This window comes from Hermetia illucens, chromosome 4 (genome assembly GCF_905115235.1).
Source record: "Hermetia illucens chromosome 4, iHerIll2.2.curated.20191125, whole genome shotgun sequence".
In the NCBI taxonomy this organism is placed as follows: Eukaryota; Metazoa; Arthropoda; class Insecta; order Diptera; family Stratiomyidae; genus Hermetia; species Hermetia illucens.
Window position 1 is genome coordinate 97828178 of NC_051852.1, and position 19998 is coordinate 97848175.

Here is a 19998-nt window from a genome sequence, read left to right on the forward strand (position 1 = left end):
CAAATTGTTAATTGAGATTCTGGCGTCATCCCAACATCCCATATATAGACACGTGAAGTTTTGTACATAAAGTGTTCAAAAAGGACCTCCCCCTCAAAAACGTATCGACGGTATACTTCAACGATGCTTATGGACCTACAAATCCAAGTTTCGCCCCTTTTTCGCTTTACGGATGGCTCTACCTTCATGATTTACTATATGTATGGTAGTTAGTCCAGATGGTTATTTGAGTCAACTATCTACGCTCTTTACATATGACTGGAAACGCAGGGACTGATAAGTTGGCTTACCGTACTCTTTAGAAAGGTGAAACAAACATTTACAGAACCTAATGGCCTAATTTGAATTTTTGCTACTAAGTGAAATTCTTTCTAAAATAAGCTAATTTCGCAAAGTTCGTCCTTCAAGAAAAAACTCCTGTTAGGGTTTACAACAGTATATCGGGTTGATGTGCCCTAAGAACTATACCTAATATTAAGTGGGGACGAGACGCCCTAATATTTCAAATTAGATAATAAACATATCAACCTAAAGTAACGGTAATATGGTCTTAATTTATGCGAAACAGGGGAAGTCAAAGAAACCAAGCTACATTTTGTTGTATACTGACGAAAAAATAGCTACAAACTTTGGGGATTGACGAATGGAACCCTGTTTGAGAAAGTGGCCAGTTACAATTCTAATTAGATGATGACTTCAAAGGGGGTAGAAAATAAGAATTGTAGTCTATGTTTAAAATTAGAATAACCAAAGGGTTCTAGGGAACTAAGCTGTGTGTTATAATGTCGACATTGCATCGGAAACAGCAAGTATATATAGATTTTTAGCTTCCTTAAAGACAACCTGAAAGTGTGATAGATATTATCAGTAGTGCCGGAGCAGCCATTAGTGGCTCTAGACATCAAGCTTAATGGTAATCAAACCACAAGCCAAAGCCCGACTATTGTATAAAAGACTTAGTGATCGCAAGGAGTGGGAGGTGGTCGAGAATAGCGAGTGCAGGGTACTATGTGTGTGTGTCCCTTCACTTCAAATAGCAAGAGGCCCAGTAAATAGATAAATCCACTCTCTTCGGTGAAAGCAATGCTAGCATCTAGCAAATTATAACAAGAAAACAAAGAGATTAGATTATTGTCTGCAACTTGTATTCTAGTCTAAAATTGATAAACAAGGGGTGCCTTCCTCCAAACTACAATTTTTAGTTATAAATGTAAATATATATTTCGAGAGCGACTTACCCTCATCATTAGTACAAAGCTACTAAAAACAATTGCGAGTATAAGGTTTATATAACAAACTTCAATTCCGATGATTAAACACTGAGCAACCGAGTTCGTCGATGGAGAGTCTTCATCTAGAGTATCCTGAATCTACCTATGTTATTAGGAACCACCTTGTGTTTAATAGATCAGTCCAAGCAGGATCCTTCTATGAATACTGCTGAGTGTTCATTTGGGGTGGCTTGCAAGATCAAAATCTTACCTACGGGTAAGGATCTACTTCCAGCCAAAAATCGGCTCAAGGTAAATCACCTTCGGGTAAACGGTCTTTGCTCAAATTGCCTTTGGATTGACCGCATCATTATCCTAAGAGTAACGCATCATTATCACTAAGGGTAAGATGAGGCGAAAACGGTTTCTTGACGATGCTAGCCCGCCAACACAAATGGTAGCAAAGAATGCTGGCACCAAGTCAACGGAAAACAGCAGGCATGTAACGTAAAATGTAGCTAAACTTTGCTGATGACAGGCAGTACCAGTGATGTCTGGGAGAATGCACGGCAGACTGCCAGCTTTTCTGCAAGGGTTGGCTCTTCACACCAGTGAAGGGGATGTACAGGGTAGATGGTGTATCTGTTGAGGAAAATTTAACATGGATACAAGAGGGTTTAAAATCTAGATTTAGAGCGGGAAATCATCGACATCGCGGTGCTATTTTCTGGTATAGTGGTTCTCGTTGCAAAAGGCGGGTATCAGATGTTGTCCTATTTCGCATCACAAATGAACATGCGTATTGATTTGGTAATAATGACGATATGCACTTTCAGCCGCCCAATTTCCAATTCGCGAAAAATAGATTGGATGACATAAAAATTTGTATTGAGCATTTAAATTGCATTTCCTGCCACCCAGATGATCACTAAGAGCATGAGAGAAACTGTTGAGGAAAGCTGCTCGTAAAGTATGGAAGGAAATTAAATTTTTAAGACACTGAACTCTGAAGAAATGAATAAGATTGGCATAATGGATAATAATGGAGAATCTTTTACCAAGTTTGTTTAGTCATCCATAACCAGTAACTTTTATTGAAAAGTGCCTGTTTACATCATTTTCGCCATTTGAGAGGCAAAGGGAATGATTCAGAAGTGCTGAACAGCACTTGCCTGTTTGAAAGGTAAAGAAAGGAGGGACTACCATGACGAATTGTGACTAAGGGCGAAGAATGGATTCATTACAATATAACGGATTCAGTATAGTGTATTTCAAGTTTAGACTGAGAGAAACATTAACCAGTGATCCGTATCGAATGCAAGTGATGTATTCAGATACATACAATAAGAGAAAGTTATTTTGCACTATGAGAAAACTCGACGCTATGTTGCGAAAGTGGTCAAGACATACTGAGAAGCTAAATGCTGCTCCCCCTGATTATGTCTTACTTCGGTACAAGACCTGACCGAACACCATTTCTGCTCTATTCTGAAGAAGTGCATAATTGAATACATACATAATTGATTATGTACATGATTACTCCAATGTCCAGCTTTTCGACGTAGGTTTTCTAGTTAAAGTCATTTTTTACCTCCGCATTTGAGGCAAAACGCCATGAAAACGCAGTGGTATATCTAATAGCACATGCAATTTTGTAATTAGGATGACCCATTTGTCGGACATCCTGGGATAGTAGGTTCCATTGCATGGCATAACTCGCAAACGAGTTATCGCTTACCAATTGCCACTTTCGCCTTCTCAACAGCATGTCTACGGAAATCTGGCCCGTACGTATCAAGTTTTTCATAAATTATTTTTTTAGGTCAGAGCACCCTGACGACACAACTCTGCAATCCTCGCAGAGTCCGCTGCCCAAACTGCTTTCTGTCGATTAAGCTTTTGAGGTTTGATGTGTTCTAGGATGATTTCGATAAATAGCATGCAAATACCCCTTTAGCTGTCGCAATTAAGATGGGTACACTTTTTCGAAATCTTGCTGATCATATTCTTTTCCCACTCACTGGGAAAGATTTATTCCCAGGATTCAAGAAAGAACGGAAGTAAAAACTGAATATATAGTGCCTACATGGACTGGAAGAAATAGTTTGGCGGGAAGACCGTTAAGACCGGCGGATTTAGTTCAGCTGAGCCTATTGATGGCAATGATCCCTTCTGTTTGGAGGAGCAGTTCTTATCCGCATGGTACGGTGGCGTACCATTATCATTCGTAGATGTAGCGACATGCAAGTAAATGTAAGTGATGATCAAGACTATTCCACATCAACAACGGTCTAAGACAAGGGGGTGCCCTATCAAGCGGTCTAATTCGGGATGCTGAGGTAAATGCGAGGGGTGTGATCCTCTTTAAGTCCACCCAACTGCCGATGCTGACGATATCAACATCATGAGAAGAACGACCCGAGACGTACAAACTGGCTTCATCCAGAACGAGCAGGCGGCGTGAGAATTTGGACTGCATATCAATGACTAATAATAATAACCGTTGGCGCAACAATCCATATTAGATCAGGGCCTTGAAGTGTATTCGAGCATTTCATTCAAGACCTTAACGGTACACTACAAGATTACATTACCCTGTAGGAGGCAATGTGGCCAGCATTGCGCTCACCTGAGATTATTAGCCTGATTTGACTCACAGCTGAGTCGACTGGTATCCGACGTCAAATCACGATACAAATCCCAGTGCCATCAGTGAGATTTGAACCGCGACTTTCTGTACGACAGCCTTGTGCTTTAATCACTCAGCTATCCGGACACACATCGTCAATGAAGGCAAGATAAAATATACGGTGGCAACGTCAGCACCAAATACCAACCAGCAACATCCAACCGCACTGGTCAAGCGGTAAGAGTAAAGATAAGGGACTAAAACTTTGGACCCGCTAATACATTCTCCTATCTAGGGTCGAAAATCACAACCGATAACAGCTACGACGATGACATCTGCGCACGGTTGTTGGTAACCAACAGAACCTTTTTCAGCTTACAGAAACTGCTCCGCTCAAAACGTCTTACCATAGGGTCAAAACTTTTACTGTACAAGACAATGATCTTGCCAGTCCTGTATTCCTCGGAGATTTGGGCAAGAAAAATTGCGAACTCTTAAGCACGTTCGATGGCATGACGAGAGACGATTCCGTAGCCTACATAACGAAGAAATCTATGAGCGATACCATGCCCGTCAGGTTATGGATAAAATCCGGCTCAATAGGTTACGGTGCGCGGGTCACTTAATCTGTATGGATGAGGATGATCCAGCCCGAAAAGTCTATAAGGGCAATATGGTCTATGGTAAAAAAGGAAGACGAGACAGACCCTGGCTGAGGTAGAACGATGGGGAAGGCCAGGACGTCAGGCAGATTTTAGGGATATCGAGCCGGCATGTCTGAAGTTCAGACAGGACTAGACCGGATACCGGTGTTTGCGCCGTTGATGATGATGACGATCAGATGCTCTCTTCTAAGGCGATGTCAACAGTATTTTTTTGTAGGTCAGAAGACAACTCCTAAATTTACTATTTATGGCTATGTTGTCGATTTGATTAGATGTTCGTAGTCGGCTAGTCAAAATGGAGCCGCCCTTGCAGCAACATAATAATGTGCCACCGATAACGAGGCGGTGAAAGTTGATCCATAACCCTTTCACCGTTGTTATGGACTGTCTTGGCATTCATATTATCTATTACGATTATCAGACAGTTATGGATCTGAGTAGCCTCTTCTGACTTGCATACAATTATTTTATCCTGACACTCGAAATCTTAGATTGCAATAAATTTGCCCAAAAGCTACAATTTTGATTTGTTGTAGCTTCGTTACAACTATCTACTAGTACTGGTACTATCATTTTTACCAACATTAGTGGTATCATACCTTATCATCACGGTAGAACTTTATGATTCTAGGATGAATTTAGAATCAATTTTCAGAAAATGTGGAAATAGACTATTATTAATTTTATTTAAGCAGATATCGATATGAACGGTATCTTGAGGACTAAACATCGTATAGTTGCAGCTTCATGGCTTTTTCAGATTTTTCAGCTGGGCAGTTTCTGAAAATGGGTCCGGGAAAGAAATGATGACTTTCCAGCCTCCGCACTCCGTTCTTTTACAACTAATATCAAAACTAATACGGCATTGGAATGTGTTAATCATTTGTGATACCCCACATGACTATATTCAATGTAGAATGATTTTACTCACTGCGTGTATGCGTATGGGTTCACAGCTTCCGCTTGTTATGTTAATAGGTATAACCGTTTCTCAAACCAGTGCCTGCGACAGACAGACTGATGGAGTCTGAGTAGAGTTGCCAGATCAGACAATCAGGCATGTTCCTTCTTTCGGATAATGGAATGTCCGGCGGATGTATACAAATATCACTTAGAGGTGAAAGATGGAAATTAGGGAAGCTCCCCCAGCGGGGGAACAGTGCCCGAATCATGGTTCGCCCCACTTAGTGGGATAATAATAATAGAGTTATTCGATTGCATAGAGGACAAATATAATGAACTCCAGGTCATCAAAAACATGATCAGAACTATTTGAGTTCGGTACAAATATGTTTCATAGGGAGCAAGCGTCACTCAGGTAACACGAGTTACGCTCCCTCAAAATCCGAGGGGCGGTAAACTCAAAAAGAGGACCCCTTAGGATGTAAAAATGCAAAATGCTCCCCGGAAAATGGAAGGGCCAAAAGAATACTCAAAATTCTGAACACAATGGCGTCGGCTTCAGTGACCTCAAAACCAAACCGAAGTTGGCCAAAGTTGGCGGGACGGAAAACGGCCACACACAAAAGAAGGTTATGGCCTCTATGGCCTGAATCGATCATCATCTCTAAGAAAGGCGATAGGGCATATTGGTAAGATAGCTGAAAATTTCTCGGCAAGATGGAGAAGTCCCTGTAGGTAGAGACACAAGTACAGGCCAAAAAGTAGGAGATTGTGATACAATGTACAAGTTGAGGAAATCACGACGAGGGAAGATATCCGTGTGCTCCTAGAAAAACAGTTCGAACTACTCGGTTTGTAAGTATGAAATCACGCAAAGGACATTCATCAGCTTACTGGTTGAAGTAGCACTCAAACTGTTAGTGGCTAGTAAAAATAGGTTGGGTCGTTTACCGACTCAAAGGGCAGGTGTCCCTCAAGTACTGCTTTAGATGCTTTGAATTTCGCTGCATAGCGGTGCGTAGAAATCTACCAGCGACTGTGATACGTCAAAAAGGAGATGTGGGGGTGACTCTACTTTGGAAAGGGGATAAAGTAAGTCGATTGTTGGCACGTCGAGGGCAGCAGCAGATGTCCAGTATTTAGGAGACCTTGGATGTAATGAAGAAATGAGATTGATACAAATCAATCTCAATTATTGCAAGGCAGCGCAGGACTAACTATCACAGATCATATGTGAGTAGGGAGTCGCAGTGGCCATAATCAGCGAGCCTTATTACAATAATAAGAGAGGCGTCTGGGCCGCAGATATAGCTGGAAAGGTGGCAATGTGGGCGTTTTCGGAAATTTGATTCGGCAGAGCAAAAATAGCTGGGATTTATAGATACAGGTCCGATGCTTTACCATGCGTGATGCTCACATAATACGATGGAATACAAGGTGGTTCCGGGTGCAAGAAATCGGGACGCCAAAGTCCTGGCAAGTGATTTCAAGCAGTCAATTAGGACAGTTAAACTGCGAATACTATGGGCTATATTTTGTTTCTGGCTTTTTCGGCGCTAAATTTGATGCTTGCAAACACTGTAATTATAATTTACCTTTAGAGGTGCAGGCTCGGGCTCAATAGTCGATTTATGACTAGTCTGGTTTGTCAGTGAGGACTATACTCATTGTGACCAAAACGGCGAATCCTCGTCAATAGGCGGTCAAACTATTAGTAAAATGAATAAATCGCGAAGTTACGGGCTACACGCTTCCGTGCATGAAGAATCTGCTAACGATTTAAAGGAAGACTAGACTTCGATGAGAAACGGGAAATATATGCCAACTTTCGAAGTAGGCTTAGGTAGGTAATAAACACCAATTTGCTAGAATGATTTAAGGAATTTTGCTCGGAGGTGGACTAAAATTCTTGGGGAGCAGAGTAGAAGGTTTTATGAAGAACATGCAAACAAGGCAACCGATCTGCCCAAATCTTCTTCCCGTTATAGTGGTGGAGCTGTTCCGACCATAAAGAGGAGCGCAAATATAAATAGCGGGAAGTTCCAGAGATGAAAATATGGTTTACATGTTGTTCCCAACAGAGCCCTCAAACTCGCTGTTAGAAAAAGGTTCGACTGACTTCTCAGCGTATTTGGAAAATGTATGGTAGAAAGAGTTTTTCCCGCTCGGTGGAAGATGCAAAAACTAGTTTTGCTATCGAAACCCACTCAGCAACGGGGAAGGATCATCTATAATAAACCTCTCCCTACCATAGAATGTACACAAATATCGATGCCCTAGAGATGGTTTTGAAGTTGACTCGGTACGCGATGTCCTACAATAAATGCTAAGCAGTGGTAATATTAGATGTCAAAAATGCAGCCAGATGGGAACGGAAAAAAGCTCATTGACTAAAAAGGGGGCTCGAAACCTGCTCGAAAATTACCTCTCGGAAAGGACATTTAGGTGCGATGCGGATGGGGTACTTAAGCAGTATGTACACCGTCACGGTAAGAGTACCACAGGGCTCAGTGTTGGGTCCTCTCTTGTGGAACGTGATGTACAATGTGGTCCTTCTTCTTCCTGTGCCCAAGCAGACTATGATAATTGGTTCCGTGGATGATCTAACCGCGGCTGCAGAACAACCTGAAGGTATTGAAGTATACGATAATGAAACCATTAGCGTCGTAAAAACGTGGCTGGAGGTAGTTCAGCTTAGCTTTCAGGAGCAAAGGACAAGCAAACATTGGAGGCTCAAGATCCAGCCGTAGATTACTTGTGGCCGGAGTGATTCACTCCACATTATTACACGCGGTATCAGACTAGGAGTAAATGGAGGAGGATAAGCATGACTTACCGAATAGTGGCGTTAAAAGTGTGCAGCGCCTTCAGGACCGTCCCAGGCGAGGTGGCGTGACCCGACAGACAATCTGGCAAGCGAGATACGCTATATGCATAAGAAAAAGAGAGTGAAAAGGATGCAGAATATCGAAGGGCGGCAAGGTGGGAGTTACTGAAAAAGTGATGACCCGCAGACAGGTCGCTGGACCTACACTCTGATTACCCATATTGAGGAGTGGATCCAGCGACGACACGGGGAGATTAACTACCATCCGATGCAATTTCTGTCAGGGCATGATGATTGCGGAAAATATCTGCAGCGATTCAGGTTGGATAATTCTCCCTTTTCTCTTTAAATGTGGTTGCATGCCTGAGTACTTGGAGCGTGTCGTGATTTACTGTCTAATATTTTGCTCAAAGGAGAGGAGCCTGTAAGACTCTTTGAAAACTAGGAAAAGCGGAGCATGCGGGGAGAGGACGAAGAGCGGATGGCTTAGTAAATTAAAGTGCAGTCCTCATCGCGCGCAATGCTTTCCCGCAGTTCCGCGGGAAAGAAAGAAGGAGAAATGCCGATGGTCTTGTTCGCACTCTAGCTTGCAGTTCCGTTCAAAACAAACCTGAATTCTGGTATGGCATTATCGATCATCAAATATTTCCGCTGCCCATGATGGCAGCTACAGAAGAACATAGCACAGATACCTTAGACATGAATATCGAAGTATACGAAATATTGTAAAATATTCAGAATGAAGTCATAAAAGCAAAATGATTTTCTTATTCAGTCCAAGAAAGCTAATATAACTCTCTTATATGTAATTAATACCCATACTAATAATAATAATTAGTCACATACAAATTTTCAACTGTGCTATTAAAAGCCGGCCTATGGATGTCAAAAGTACTAGTTTTAATATGATATAACCATATCTTTTGCAAAACTTCCACTAAGCGTTCTGGCTTGAGTGTCCTTGTTTAACTCTGTTAGATAACGGATGAGTACCTCCCTCATTCATGCATACATGATGATTACGTGAAGAACGCTAGCTTGTTTGCTGGTAAATAGCTTAATAGCTTTTATGTCTATATTTACATACCTCTAAGTCTTGCATGTCCACACAACGTGTATAGTTGGTCCATGGAATGTGCGTTTCAGGATGTCGATACCACGTCCCATCCGGAAGACATCTGAGGGAATGTTTCTATCAGTTGATTATGGATTTGTGTGAACTAATCGACTCGAAAATGTAATCCAGGATGATCGTTACTTACGTTTTATGGGCGAAGAAATTCTTATTGTACCCTTCAACGAAATCCGGGCAGTGCTGCTTGACGACAGTTCCAGCTGGTGTTCTTGGCCAGCACAGAAGGGCATCAAAGATAACCGGACAAAAGCGCTCGTCGGCATTTTCTTGGCTCTCTGGGGATTAAAGACGAGTGCTCGTAAATTATTTAAGGGATGGGCGTAGGTTCAGATTATGGAATTTGATGCAAATTTCGATTGGAGAAGAGTGTTATGTTGCACACTCAAAAGATACTCGAACGGGCTCATAAAAAATGCGTATTAGTCGTCCTCTACTTACCATTTAAGGTCATATTGTGGACAGTTTCATTCTGTCTCAAGCACTCCCAGTAGCGGTATAAGACGAACTCCTTGACTTGATCTGCACTCGCTCCGTACCCCATACCGGCCAGTCTTTTCAACGGATTCTCAAAATTGGTCATCACTCATCTGAAATCGAATAATGTATTCATTATTCAAAGGTAGTCCGAAAGCGAACTCCATCCAAACATATTTTTTATCGTACTCCCAATGAATATATAATAATGTAATTCTCAAGTAATGAAAGGACGAGCTCGACTCTTGACGTCGTGTGTATGTTCAAATATCAAATTGGGATCTAAATTGGATTTGATCCGGTAGTTGCTTGCTGTAGATTGGAACCGAAGCAATTTCCATACCTTGCGGAGGCATATGCAGGATAAACCTCTTGAGGTGCAAAAGGATGATGAAAATTTTAATCAGTGTTTCTATTGAATTTATTATCGAATTTTCCCCAATAAGAGGCAAATTTCGACAGGGATTTTTTTTCCTGAAAAATTATCCGGAAGAACCAGCATATGTACAGCAAGTTCAAGTTCCCAGAGCTAATCTTATTTGGAATAATACTCTGCAGATTTTCAACACTCCAGAGCACTGAAGGTGGGGATGTGGAAATTGAATATATTTGTTGGAGATTGAATTCGGGGAAACATATTGCTAGTTAGATACTCACAAGAAGCAAAAAGAATCTTGCATGCACGACTTAAGTGTACCTAGCTTCACATCGCATTCTATTGCTGGAGTAAGTAATACTGTATTTTATGGTTCAGCTGACACTACAAAGAATAAGACTTTGACATCGTAAACGGTCCGGGATACATTAAAATTTTATGTACGACATTAGGGAGTCATGAACATGATGAAAACAGAGAAAACATTTATAGTAGGATCTGAAATCGTCCGCAGCTTCTTAGGACTTCTTGCTGAGGAGGAGTCTGCAATGTGGTGTGTTCCTAAAATTTAATTTTTGATGCGGTTGAGTCACTACTTTTGGTATGGATTAATGCACTTGACGAAGTGAGAATTAATAATACAATAGTGACAGTAAGAACTCGCAAATTAAGATAGTGTCTAGGTGGGATAGTTTGTAATCAAGGTTGCCATATTTGAATAAAGTTGGGGGTTGTTGAGGATCTGAATTAGAAACAAAGTAACGAAATCAGGAAAGCGGTTTATAACGCAGTATGGAGAATTCTTGAGAAATATTCATTAAGTATTAAGGACGCAAGTTAAACTTGCAGGACTTTTTTGAATTCTTGATGAATTGAAGATGATATTTTTTTATTGCTTAAGAAACTTTGACCTTCAATTGTAATTTTTGTAAATTCGACCACCAAGTACACAATCCACGGGACATATCTGCTCATTTGAATAAGCAAATTCAGTTATATTAAACAAATATTCATTTTTTATTTCGACTAACTTTAATTGTAAACAGATGTGAAATGTCTGTGTGGGGGGGGGGGGGGGGGGGGGGGAATTAAATTAATTTTTATTCATTCCCAATTTCGACAAGAGCGAAAATCATTCTCAGAAAAGCATATATGGAATTGGCAAACGGCACGCAACTTGATATGATTCTTCATGAAGCAGGCTTCTGCCTATTAAGACCGTTAGTGGGTGGTGTTACAAGATGACAAAACAAAACGTTGCGGATCTACACTGGGGAGCCGAAAAAACCTCCCTTAATCCAGGATGTTATGCAACCGTGCCCATTGGATAGTTACACACTCATTTATAGTTGGTTGCTCCCGTAAGTAACCTTGACATTGCCACTACGGAGCACTATGGCAAAGCACACCTCGATACTCGCAGGAACAAATGAGTAAACATAACAAGTCAGTTTTGTATTGATCTTATGCGAGGAGCTTTCTTTGTATGTTTTTCTATTTGTATATACTATACATTAACATTAAATGCCTTTGACTTTGACCTTCCACGACTTTGTTAATAATGGTATGATTTTGAACGATCAGTGGCTTCGTAGCATCCTCATAACTTCGTTTGCTTTAACTTGTGACGAGCTGACGAGAGATTCATCTTTACTTAACTTCTTTCAACCCCTCTATTAGCCTCCTTTTAATTTCCTACTTTTCATCTCAACATTAGAATACCAACTTAACAAGTCGGGAAAACAGAAGCTGAACGCTTCAGGTATGAAAGGATTTCTTTTATAAAAACATTTGAGTAGATGTTTGTCCCATTAGTACTTAGCACGTAATATATGCATATATTATGTGAGAATATCCACTTTCAGGTGATACTGACATTCAAAGTCTTGAATTTGCACAGAAGAGACCACCAAACTTGGTAGGATCATGCTCTGTATTATAGACTACATTGTTGCAGATATCAGTATGGAAGGTATTTCGGAGCCTAGGCAGCATATAGTGGCAGTCTTTTGACTTTTTCGGATTTTTCGGTTGGGTAGTTTCTGAGAATGGGTCTGTGAAAGAAATTCACTTTCAATTCCCCAGCTCCTGTTTCCAACAAATGCCAAAACTAAGACCGGTTTCGGAAAGTACAAACCGAGACGTTTCATTTGATAGCTCACATGACTATATTTGGTGTATGGGGACATCCTCTTAAATTCAATATAAAACCATGTAACTCATTGTATTTGCGAGCGGTTCTAGTTCCCACCTTCCCACCGAATTTGGTGTCAATCGCTGTAATCGTTTCCGAGAAAAAAGTGCGTGTGACAGTCGGACAGACAGATAGTGAATCGATAAGGTTCTGTTTTACACAAAACCTTAAAAACGATCATTTTTTTTCACCTATTAACTTCGCTCATATTGTTAAATCCATTTAAATATTTCTAAATTTTAATACGGCATTCTGAAACAACCATTTTGTTATTGTTTTTGCACAGGTCTACTCACGCTGCACATTATTAAACACATTGGTTGGTTGGTTTCTCGATAAGGCGAAATGCATGCGAATGCAAATTATACTAGTTTTTTGACATTTTATTGCTTTTGATTTGTGAATTCTTGTAGGATTAGATTGGTGGTCAACCTTTCGCTTGCATTATTGTAACTCTTAAGCCTAGTTCAACATTTCTTCTCCTGCCAGCGCGCTAGCGTTTGCAACAAAGAGGAAAATAACCCAGAATTAAAAAAATGCAGCAACTACCATGGCAACCACACGGCAAAGTATATCTCAATCAGTCAACGCAATCTGCACAGGTCCACACAACGGAATCCCCCGCAAGGAGCCAATTAACCTTCAAACTGCAAATAGCAGTTAACACAATTATTACTACCCACAAAAGACCGTTATATACGCAGAAGCAATCAGACAATAGCAGCAACTCACAACAAAGTGAAATTCTTCATATTCTAATAATTTTAGCTAGCAACATACAACAATTAACCATTACCATGCAACAGATACAGTCTATGCTCATCAGCCAAACAGAGATACCAGCCAAACTAACCAAACCATGATCACACTTAAAATAGCACATTGGAATGCCAACGGTATATTTAACCATAACAATTCGGGAAACCGGAAGCTGGACGATTCAGGCATGAAAGGTTTTGTGTATTTCTTTTATAAAGACATTTGAGTGTGCATTTGTCCCATTGGTACGTTAATATATGCATATATTATGTGAGAATATTCACTTTTCGGGTGATATTGACATTCAAAATCTTGAATTTTCAAAGAAGTGACAACTTTGACCTATTATAACTTTGTTAGTTAGTAATGGTGCGATTTCCACTAAACTAGGTAGGATCAAGCTCTATGTTACAGCCTACATTGCTGCATAATTTTGTGGTGGACTTAAGGGGGTTCTGCAGCCAATTACTGAAAATTATAGTAATATACTATTATTAACTTTATTTGAAGGGATATCGGTATGGAAGGTATTTCGGAGCCTAGCCACCATATAGTAGCAGCCTCTTGAATTTTTTCAGATTTTTCGGTGTCTGAGAATGGCCCCGTTAAATAAAGGATCACTTTCGACCCCCCGCCTTTCCAACAAATGTCAAAACTAAGACCAGCTTTGGAAAGTACTAAGTGAGACCTTTCATTTGATACCCCACATGACTATATTTGGTGAAGAAAAATTTACATCCCCTTTTGAATGTATGGGGACGTCCCATTTAATTCGCAGTAAAAGTATGTAACTCACTGTATGCGTGAGCGTTTACAGTTCCCACCTTTCCACCAAATTTGGTGTCAATCGCTGCTACAGCCTCCGAGAAAAATGCTTGTGACGGACAGACATACAGACAGACAGAAAAACCGATTTTAATAAGGTTTTGTTTTACAGAAAACTCTAAAAATGAATTGGAAGTCTACTTAGATACCAAGCAAATTGATGTCATGCTTATTTGAGAACAATTTCAAAATCCGTGGTTTTACGTGCTACAATACCACCCACCCGGAAGATAAACCATATGGAGGCGCGTCAATCCTTGTGTGAAACCGGATTAAACATTTCCCAATTATAGACAGCTGTAAAATATCCATTACATAGCAATTAACATCGGATATATAACAGGATTGCTTTGGTCATATCTGCCTCGCCGCAATATATTGCCCTCTCAAGCACGAAATATCGACGGAACAATTCGATGAACTCTTTAACTCACTAGGAGCTAGATTTATTGCAGTAGGGGAATATAACGTCAAATCCCCTCTCTGGGGCTCCCGACTAACCACCCCTAAAGGGAAAGAGTTACTTAAATCAACTTTTAAGAACAACTTATATTGCATAAAAGGGGGTTCGCCCACCTACTGGCCTTCTCACCCTAACAAAATCATTGACTTTGGAGTTTCATAAAGCCTCAACTCACACCTAGTCAATCAACCAACGATCTCTTATCGGACCACTAACCAAAAATAATAACTCTGAGTGATGCCCCTGCGCTCTCCTATGCGGAGTGAACACTAGTACGAATTGAGTCAAATATCACAACAGCTGCCATAACACTTTCTGCCCGCAAATTAGATTAAAAACAAACGAGGATATAGAGAACACGATAGACGATCTTGTAGCGACAATTAAAGAATGCATAGAATTAGCCACCCCAATAGTTCACAGTAAGGAAACCAGAAATTATAAGCACTACAATAGCACAATTGTTTAACTCCTTCGATAGAAAAGAAAAACCAACGCCGATTGGCAGAAATATAGATTCTCTAGTTCGAAAAAAACACTCAACGATGCAACTAAACCGCTTAAATAAGAACTTGATGCAAACAAAAACAATAAAATACAAGACTTCTTGGAAAACTTGGACCACAGCACCGACACAGACTGGAAAGTAATTAAACGAATTAAAAAAATCACTACTGGTTGACACATCTTTCAAGGACGCTAAGGGTAAATAGGTTATGAAAAAAATGAAAAAGCTGAGGCTTTTGCTCAGCAGCTTGTCGAATCCTTCACTCTAAACATGAAAGAACTCATAAACTTAAAACTACCACCTACAAACAATATTATCGAATAACGTTGGGCAGCTTAAATTCTCCTTCGCCTTCTTGAACAGGAAGCTTCAAGAAATGAACACCAACAAAGCCCCCGGGCATGACATGATAAAGGGAGAATCGCAGTACTATACATCTTTAGCGGAATTCTCAGAAATAGCCATTATCCGGCAAACTGGATAACAGTTATCCCGAAACCAATTATCCCGAAACGAGGGGAAGACAGAAAAAAAGTGGAATCATGCAGATCAATTAGTTTCCTCCCAGTCCTTTTCAAGATCTTCGAAAGGCTCCTGCTAGAACACCAGTTTGGATTTCGAGAGAAACATTCCATCCCCGCTTGTGAACGGGACAAAGGCTGAAGAAAAAGAAGAAGATAGAGCAGGTACAGAAGACAGTAAACAAAATCGAAACAGCCCTCGAACAAATGAAAATATGTCTTGTATATTTCTAGACGTAGCTCAAGCGTTTGGTAAGGTCCAAAGCCAGAAGTACAAAAAACGTTTCAAATAACTTCCACCAAATTCTCTATAGCTACATTGAAAACGGACGCTTCAAAGTTAAGTACCAAGACAGCGTCAGTAGGCACCAGCCCACAACAGCAGCCATACCACAGGGCAGTGTATTAGCACCGGTCCTTCATCTCAGACGAAGGAAATTAACGTGGGAGAAATCAGCAACACGTCCTTCGTGAATCCGGTAAATATAACGTCATACCAAATCGAAACTATTAGGTTGTTGCATATGAAATGGCCGATTTGGCAATCAAGTGAAGTTAGTTGCGATTTTGCTGTATCAAATCACCATCAGTTGTCGCTGTTGGTGTCGGATAATGTAATATAAATACTAATACATTTAATCAAGGAGTCATTTCATTTTTAACCATCGTTGTGATAACAGTGAATAAAAAGAAAAAAAGGATGGAAAAGAGCCAAAAACGTATACTTTTCCAGTATTAGTTCAAACTCGGTCAGCGGAGGCGACTAGGAACATTAACAGCGCATTTGGAGCTGATACGGTAAGTGAACGAACCACACGGTGGTGGTTCGAAAAATTCCGGTCAGGCGATGTAAACCTTCAAAGTGAGCCAAATGGACATCCAGGACCATCGATTGATAGCGACGAGCTGCGTGCGCTAGGCGAATCCGACACACGCCAGTCCGTGAGAGACATTGGAGAGAAACTGGGCGTACACTATTCGACAGTTTCCCGGCACTTGCAACAAGTTGGAAAGGTGAAAAAGCTCGACAAATGGGCACCGCAAGGCCTTACGGAGCAAAACATGGCGCTTCGAATGGACATTTGCAGTTCTTTGCTCTCCCGCAACGGAAGCAACCGCTTTTTGCACAGAATAGTGATATGTGATGAAAAGTGGATATTATACGACAATTGTCGCCGATCAGCGCAATAGCTAGATGCTGATGAGCCACCGAAGCATATGCCGAAACCGAGCCTCCACCCGAAGACGGTAATGGTGACTGTTTGGTGGTCTACAACTGGAGTTATCCACTATTTTTTTTTGGCAATTCATAACCTCATGTATCTAGAAGAACAGTTCAAAAATTGAACGAATTGCAGTATGAGACTCTGCCTCATCCACCATATTCACCGGAGTTTTCGCCAACAGACTACCACTTTTTTCAGCATTTGGATAATTTTTTGGCGGAAAAACAATTTAGGAACGAAGAGGCTGTCAAAATTGCCTTCAACGAATTTATCAACACCCGACAGTTGGATTTTTACGAAACTGGCATACATGCTCTTAATCTCGTTAGGACAAGTATTTTGAATCGACTGGCACCTATTTTGATTAAATAAATAAATTCTTGTAAGCTTTACAGTCGTTTTAAATTTTAGTACCGAAACGGCCATTTAATTTGCAACAACCTAATACTTTACCGCAACTAATTCCACCCGTTAGAGGTTGACTCGCGTATCAGATTTATAAACCCTACCGACGGAGCCTCAAAAAGAAATATGCGACTAGTACAAACTCTTGTTGAGTTTGGAAAGGCATACATTACCTCGCCAGAAACAACAGTCTAATCAGAAAAACAACAATTGCAGATGCCAGGACGCTGAAACATCAAACGTAAATCCCGTATAACCACAAGTTTTGGACAACCGAACTGCAGTAGATCCGCTAACTATCATAAACTTAGAAATCCATGAATATATTGTAAAATAGCTGTTATTCAACTACCGCAGCTATGCAATTCTTCATTAATTATAGTAGCGATTTTGTTTTTGCAGCGACGATGCAGGTCTAAGGATGCCAAGGTAGGGTGAGAACCCGAAATGGCGCGGCTCATGGACATCTGACGCGGGAGAAGCATCGGTTGAAAATGTGACCCGCCGTGGATCTTCCCTTTCGATCGCGCCGTCGAGGGGTTATTATTTTCTTTATTTTATTTCCAGCTTCGCGTGTTTACTTCCGATAGGTCCTAAGTCTAGGTAGCAAAAAGACGAACAAGCGCGGATCGACAGAACTCTTTACTGCAACTTCATTTTTTGTGGGCCGATTTCGCCAATGTTTCGGCTTTTTCAACGACTCCGCCCACAAAGGATAGCCCTTTGACCATCCTCCAATCACTAGAGTCATCATGATTTTCTTCCCGAACTACGTCTTATATTATCACTTACACTGGTATCAAATTTTGAACTTCTGGGAGATTTTCGGGTTAATTTCTGAAACGTGGTGATATGAAATTATTGACTTTATTCGTAGATTTTATATAAATGCTCTATTGTAATTTTTGTCAGATATTTTGGTTGGATGGAGGAGAGAAGAGTCATATGTCCAGGGAGTACAATAGGGACTCCAAATGTATATCATGCGAGGTGCAAGATAACAGGCATATGGCCGGAAATAGTAAATGTCCGGAATTTAGGAAGCCGCTGACTGCAATGACAATATGAGCTTTATTCAAATAAACCTGAATCATTGCAGGGTTGCTCAGGATTTACTTGAGCAAAATCTGAGGTGGAAATTGCCATCATAAGTGAACGATATGGGCTTCGACTGCGCTGCGGTCGACAGGCCATACAATGTGCTACGCTCCACCAAGTCTGACACTGTTTGAATTCGAGGAAATGCTTGATAATCTTGTTCTCGATGCAAGGGGACGAAGTGCAAAGGTGATTGCTGGTGATTCAAACGCTTCGGGCCTTGAGTGGGGCAGCAGAGAATCAAATGCCTGGGGGCGCAGTTTATTAGAAGCTTTTGCGCAGATGGACATAGTTCGGGTTATCGAAGGTGCTGTGACCACCTTTCAGAAACGAGTGTTAGGTTCGGTTGTAGACCTGACCATTGTCAGCCCTACGCTGGCGCGTGGTATGTCCTGCTGCGTCAGCGAACGCTACACCCACTGCCATCACCTGGAAAACTTCTTTGAGACATGTGTGCAGCCACAGGGCAAAGACCCATCATGCCCGAAACCGAGAAAGATTTCAGGCTGGTCTGCAAAAGCTTTGGATGAGCATAACTTCATAGTGGTATAGTTAGATCAACCTGATAAAGTAAGCGCTTCTATGGAAAGAGCCGTGCATGTTGCCCAATGCATCGCCAAAGCATGTGACGCGTCCATGCCTAGGAGGTGCTCATTCCTCAGTAGAAGACCAAACTACTGGTGGAATGATGAACTGACCGGGCTTCGATCAGCTTGCCACCGAGCTAGAAGAGCGGCTCAGAGGGCGATAGGTAGAGTCGGTCAAAGGGCAAAAAGAACGCGCCTATAAGGCAGCCCGCAAAATTGTCAAGCTTGCGATCCAGCGAAGCAAGAGAAAATGCTTTAAGGAGCTTTGCTCAGAAGCAGACGTAAGCCCGTGGGGCTCAGTGGCCGTTCATTTCCGCAGATCATGTACTCTGCTTTCTTGGGTTATTCCCCCAGCAAGAGGAGGGCAGCGACACATTCCAACCCTTTCTGAATATGACGGCAATTCCGCCAGTCACCAGAGATTAACTGCTGGAGATCTGCGGTAGAATTGAAGACAAAAAAGCGCCAAGCCTGCGCGGAGTACCGAATAAGGCCCTTAAGTTTGCAGAGTTGTTCGAAACATGCATGTCCGAGGGGATATTTCCAGCGGCATGGGAGCGGCAGAAGCTGGTACTTCTGGGCCCACTACTGTGCAACATCATGTACAGTGATGTACTTAATCTTCCCCTTGCGAGGGAAGCCACGGTGGTGGGTTACGTCGACGACATAACGCTGGTTGTTGCTACAAAGCATCTCGAAGATGCTGAGTTATACTCAAGCGAGACAATCAGTGCTGCTAAATGTTGGCTAAAGAGCTCTGGTCTGACACTTGCGAAGGAAAAAACAGGAGCAGTCCTCATCACTAAGCGTCGAAATAGAAATTACGTCTGTATTAGAATCGGGAATCATATCATCACTTCCAAGCCGACTATCAAATACTTGGGGGTGGTGATAGATAGGAAGCTCAGCTATAAACAACACGTGCAGTATGTTCGCAACAAATCATCAACTGCAAACATGACCCTGGCAAGGATGATGCCGAAAGTAGGAGGGCCACGGCATACTTCTAAGTTGCTTATAGCCAGGGTGGTGACCTCGATCATGCTCTATCCGACTCCAGTTTTGAGGGAGGTGTTGCGGATGTCGGCTAACACTAACAAACTGAATGCAGTGTACAGGAGGACAGCCGTGAGGGTATGCTCTGCTTTCAAGACTGTCTCAGATGATGCAGCATTCTGCATCTCCGGAATGA

General features: G+C 41.4%; 1 protein-coding gene across 3 annotated transcripts in view; it reads right to left on the reverse strand.

Moving 5' to 3' along the window:
- Positions 1-19998, reverse strand: part of LOC119654880 (calcitonin gene-related peptide type 1 receptor) — a 286412-nt gene that overhangs the window by 25451 nt on the left and 240963 nt on the right. For all 3 annotated transcript variants that reach the window (XM_038060488.1, XM_038060487.1, XM_038060489.1), the window contains 3 exons: positions 9809-9957; positions 9498-9645; positions 9323-9413 (listed from right to left, as the gene is read on the reverse strand). In XM_038060488.1, the coding sequence (XP_037916416.1) occupies positions 9323-9413; positions 9498-9645; positions 9809-9950 (381 nt within the window). In that variant the 5' untranslated portion in view covers positions 9951-9957. The remainder of the gene's footprint in view (positions 1-9322; positions 9414-9497; positions 9646-9808; positions 9958-19998) is intronic.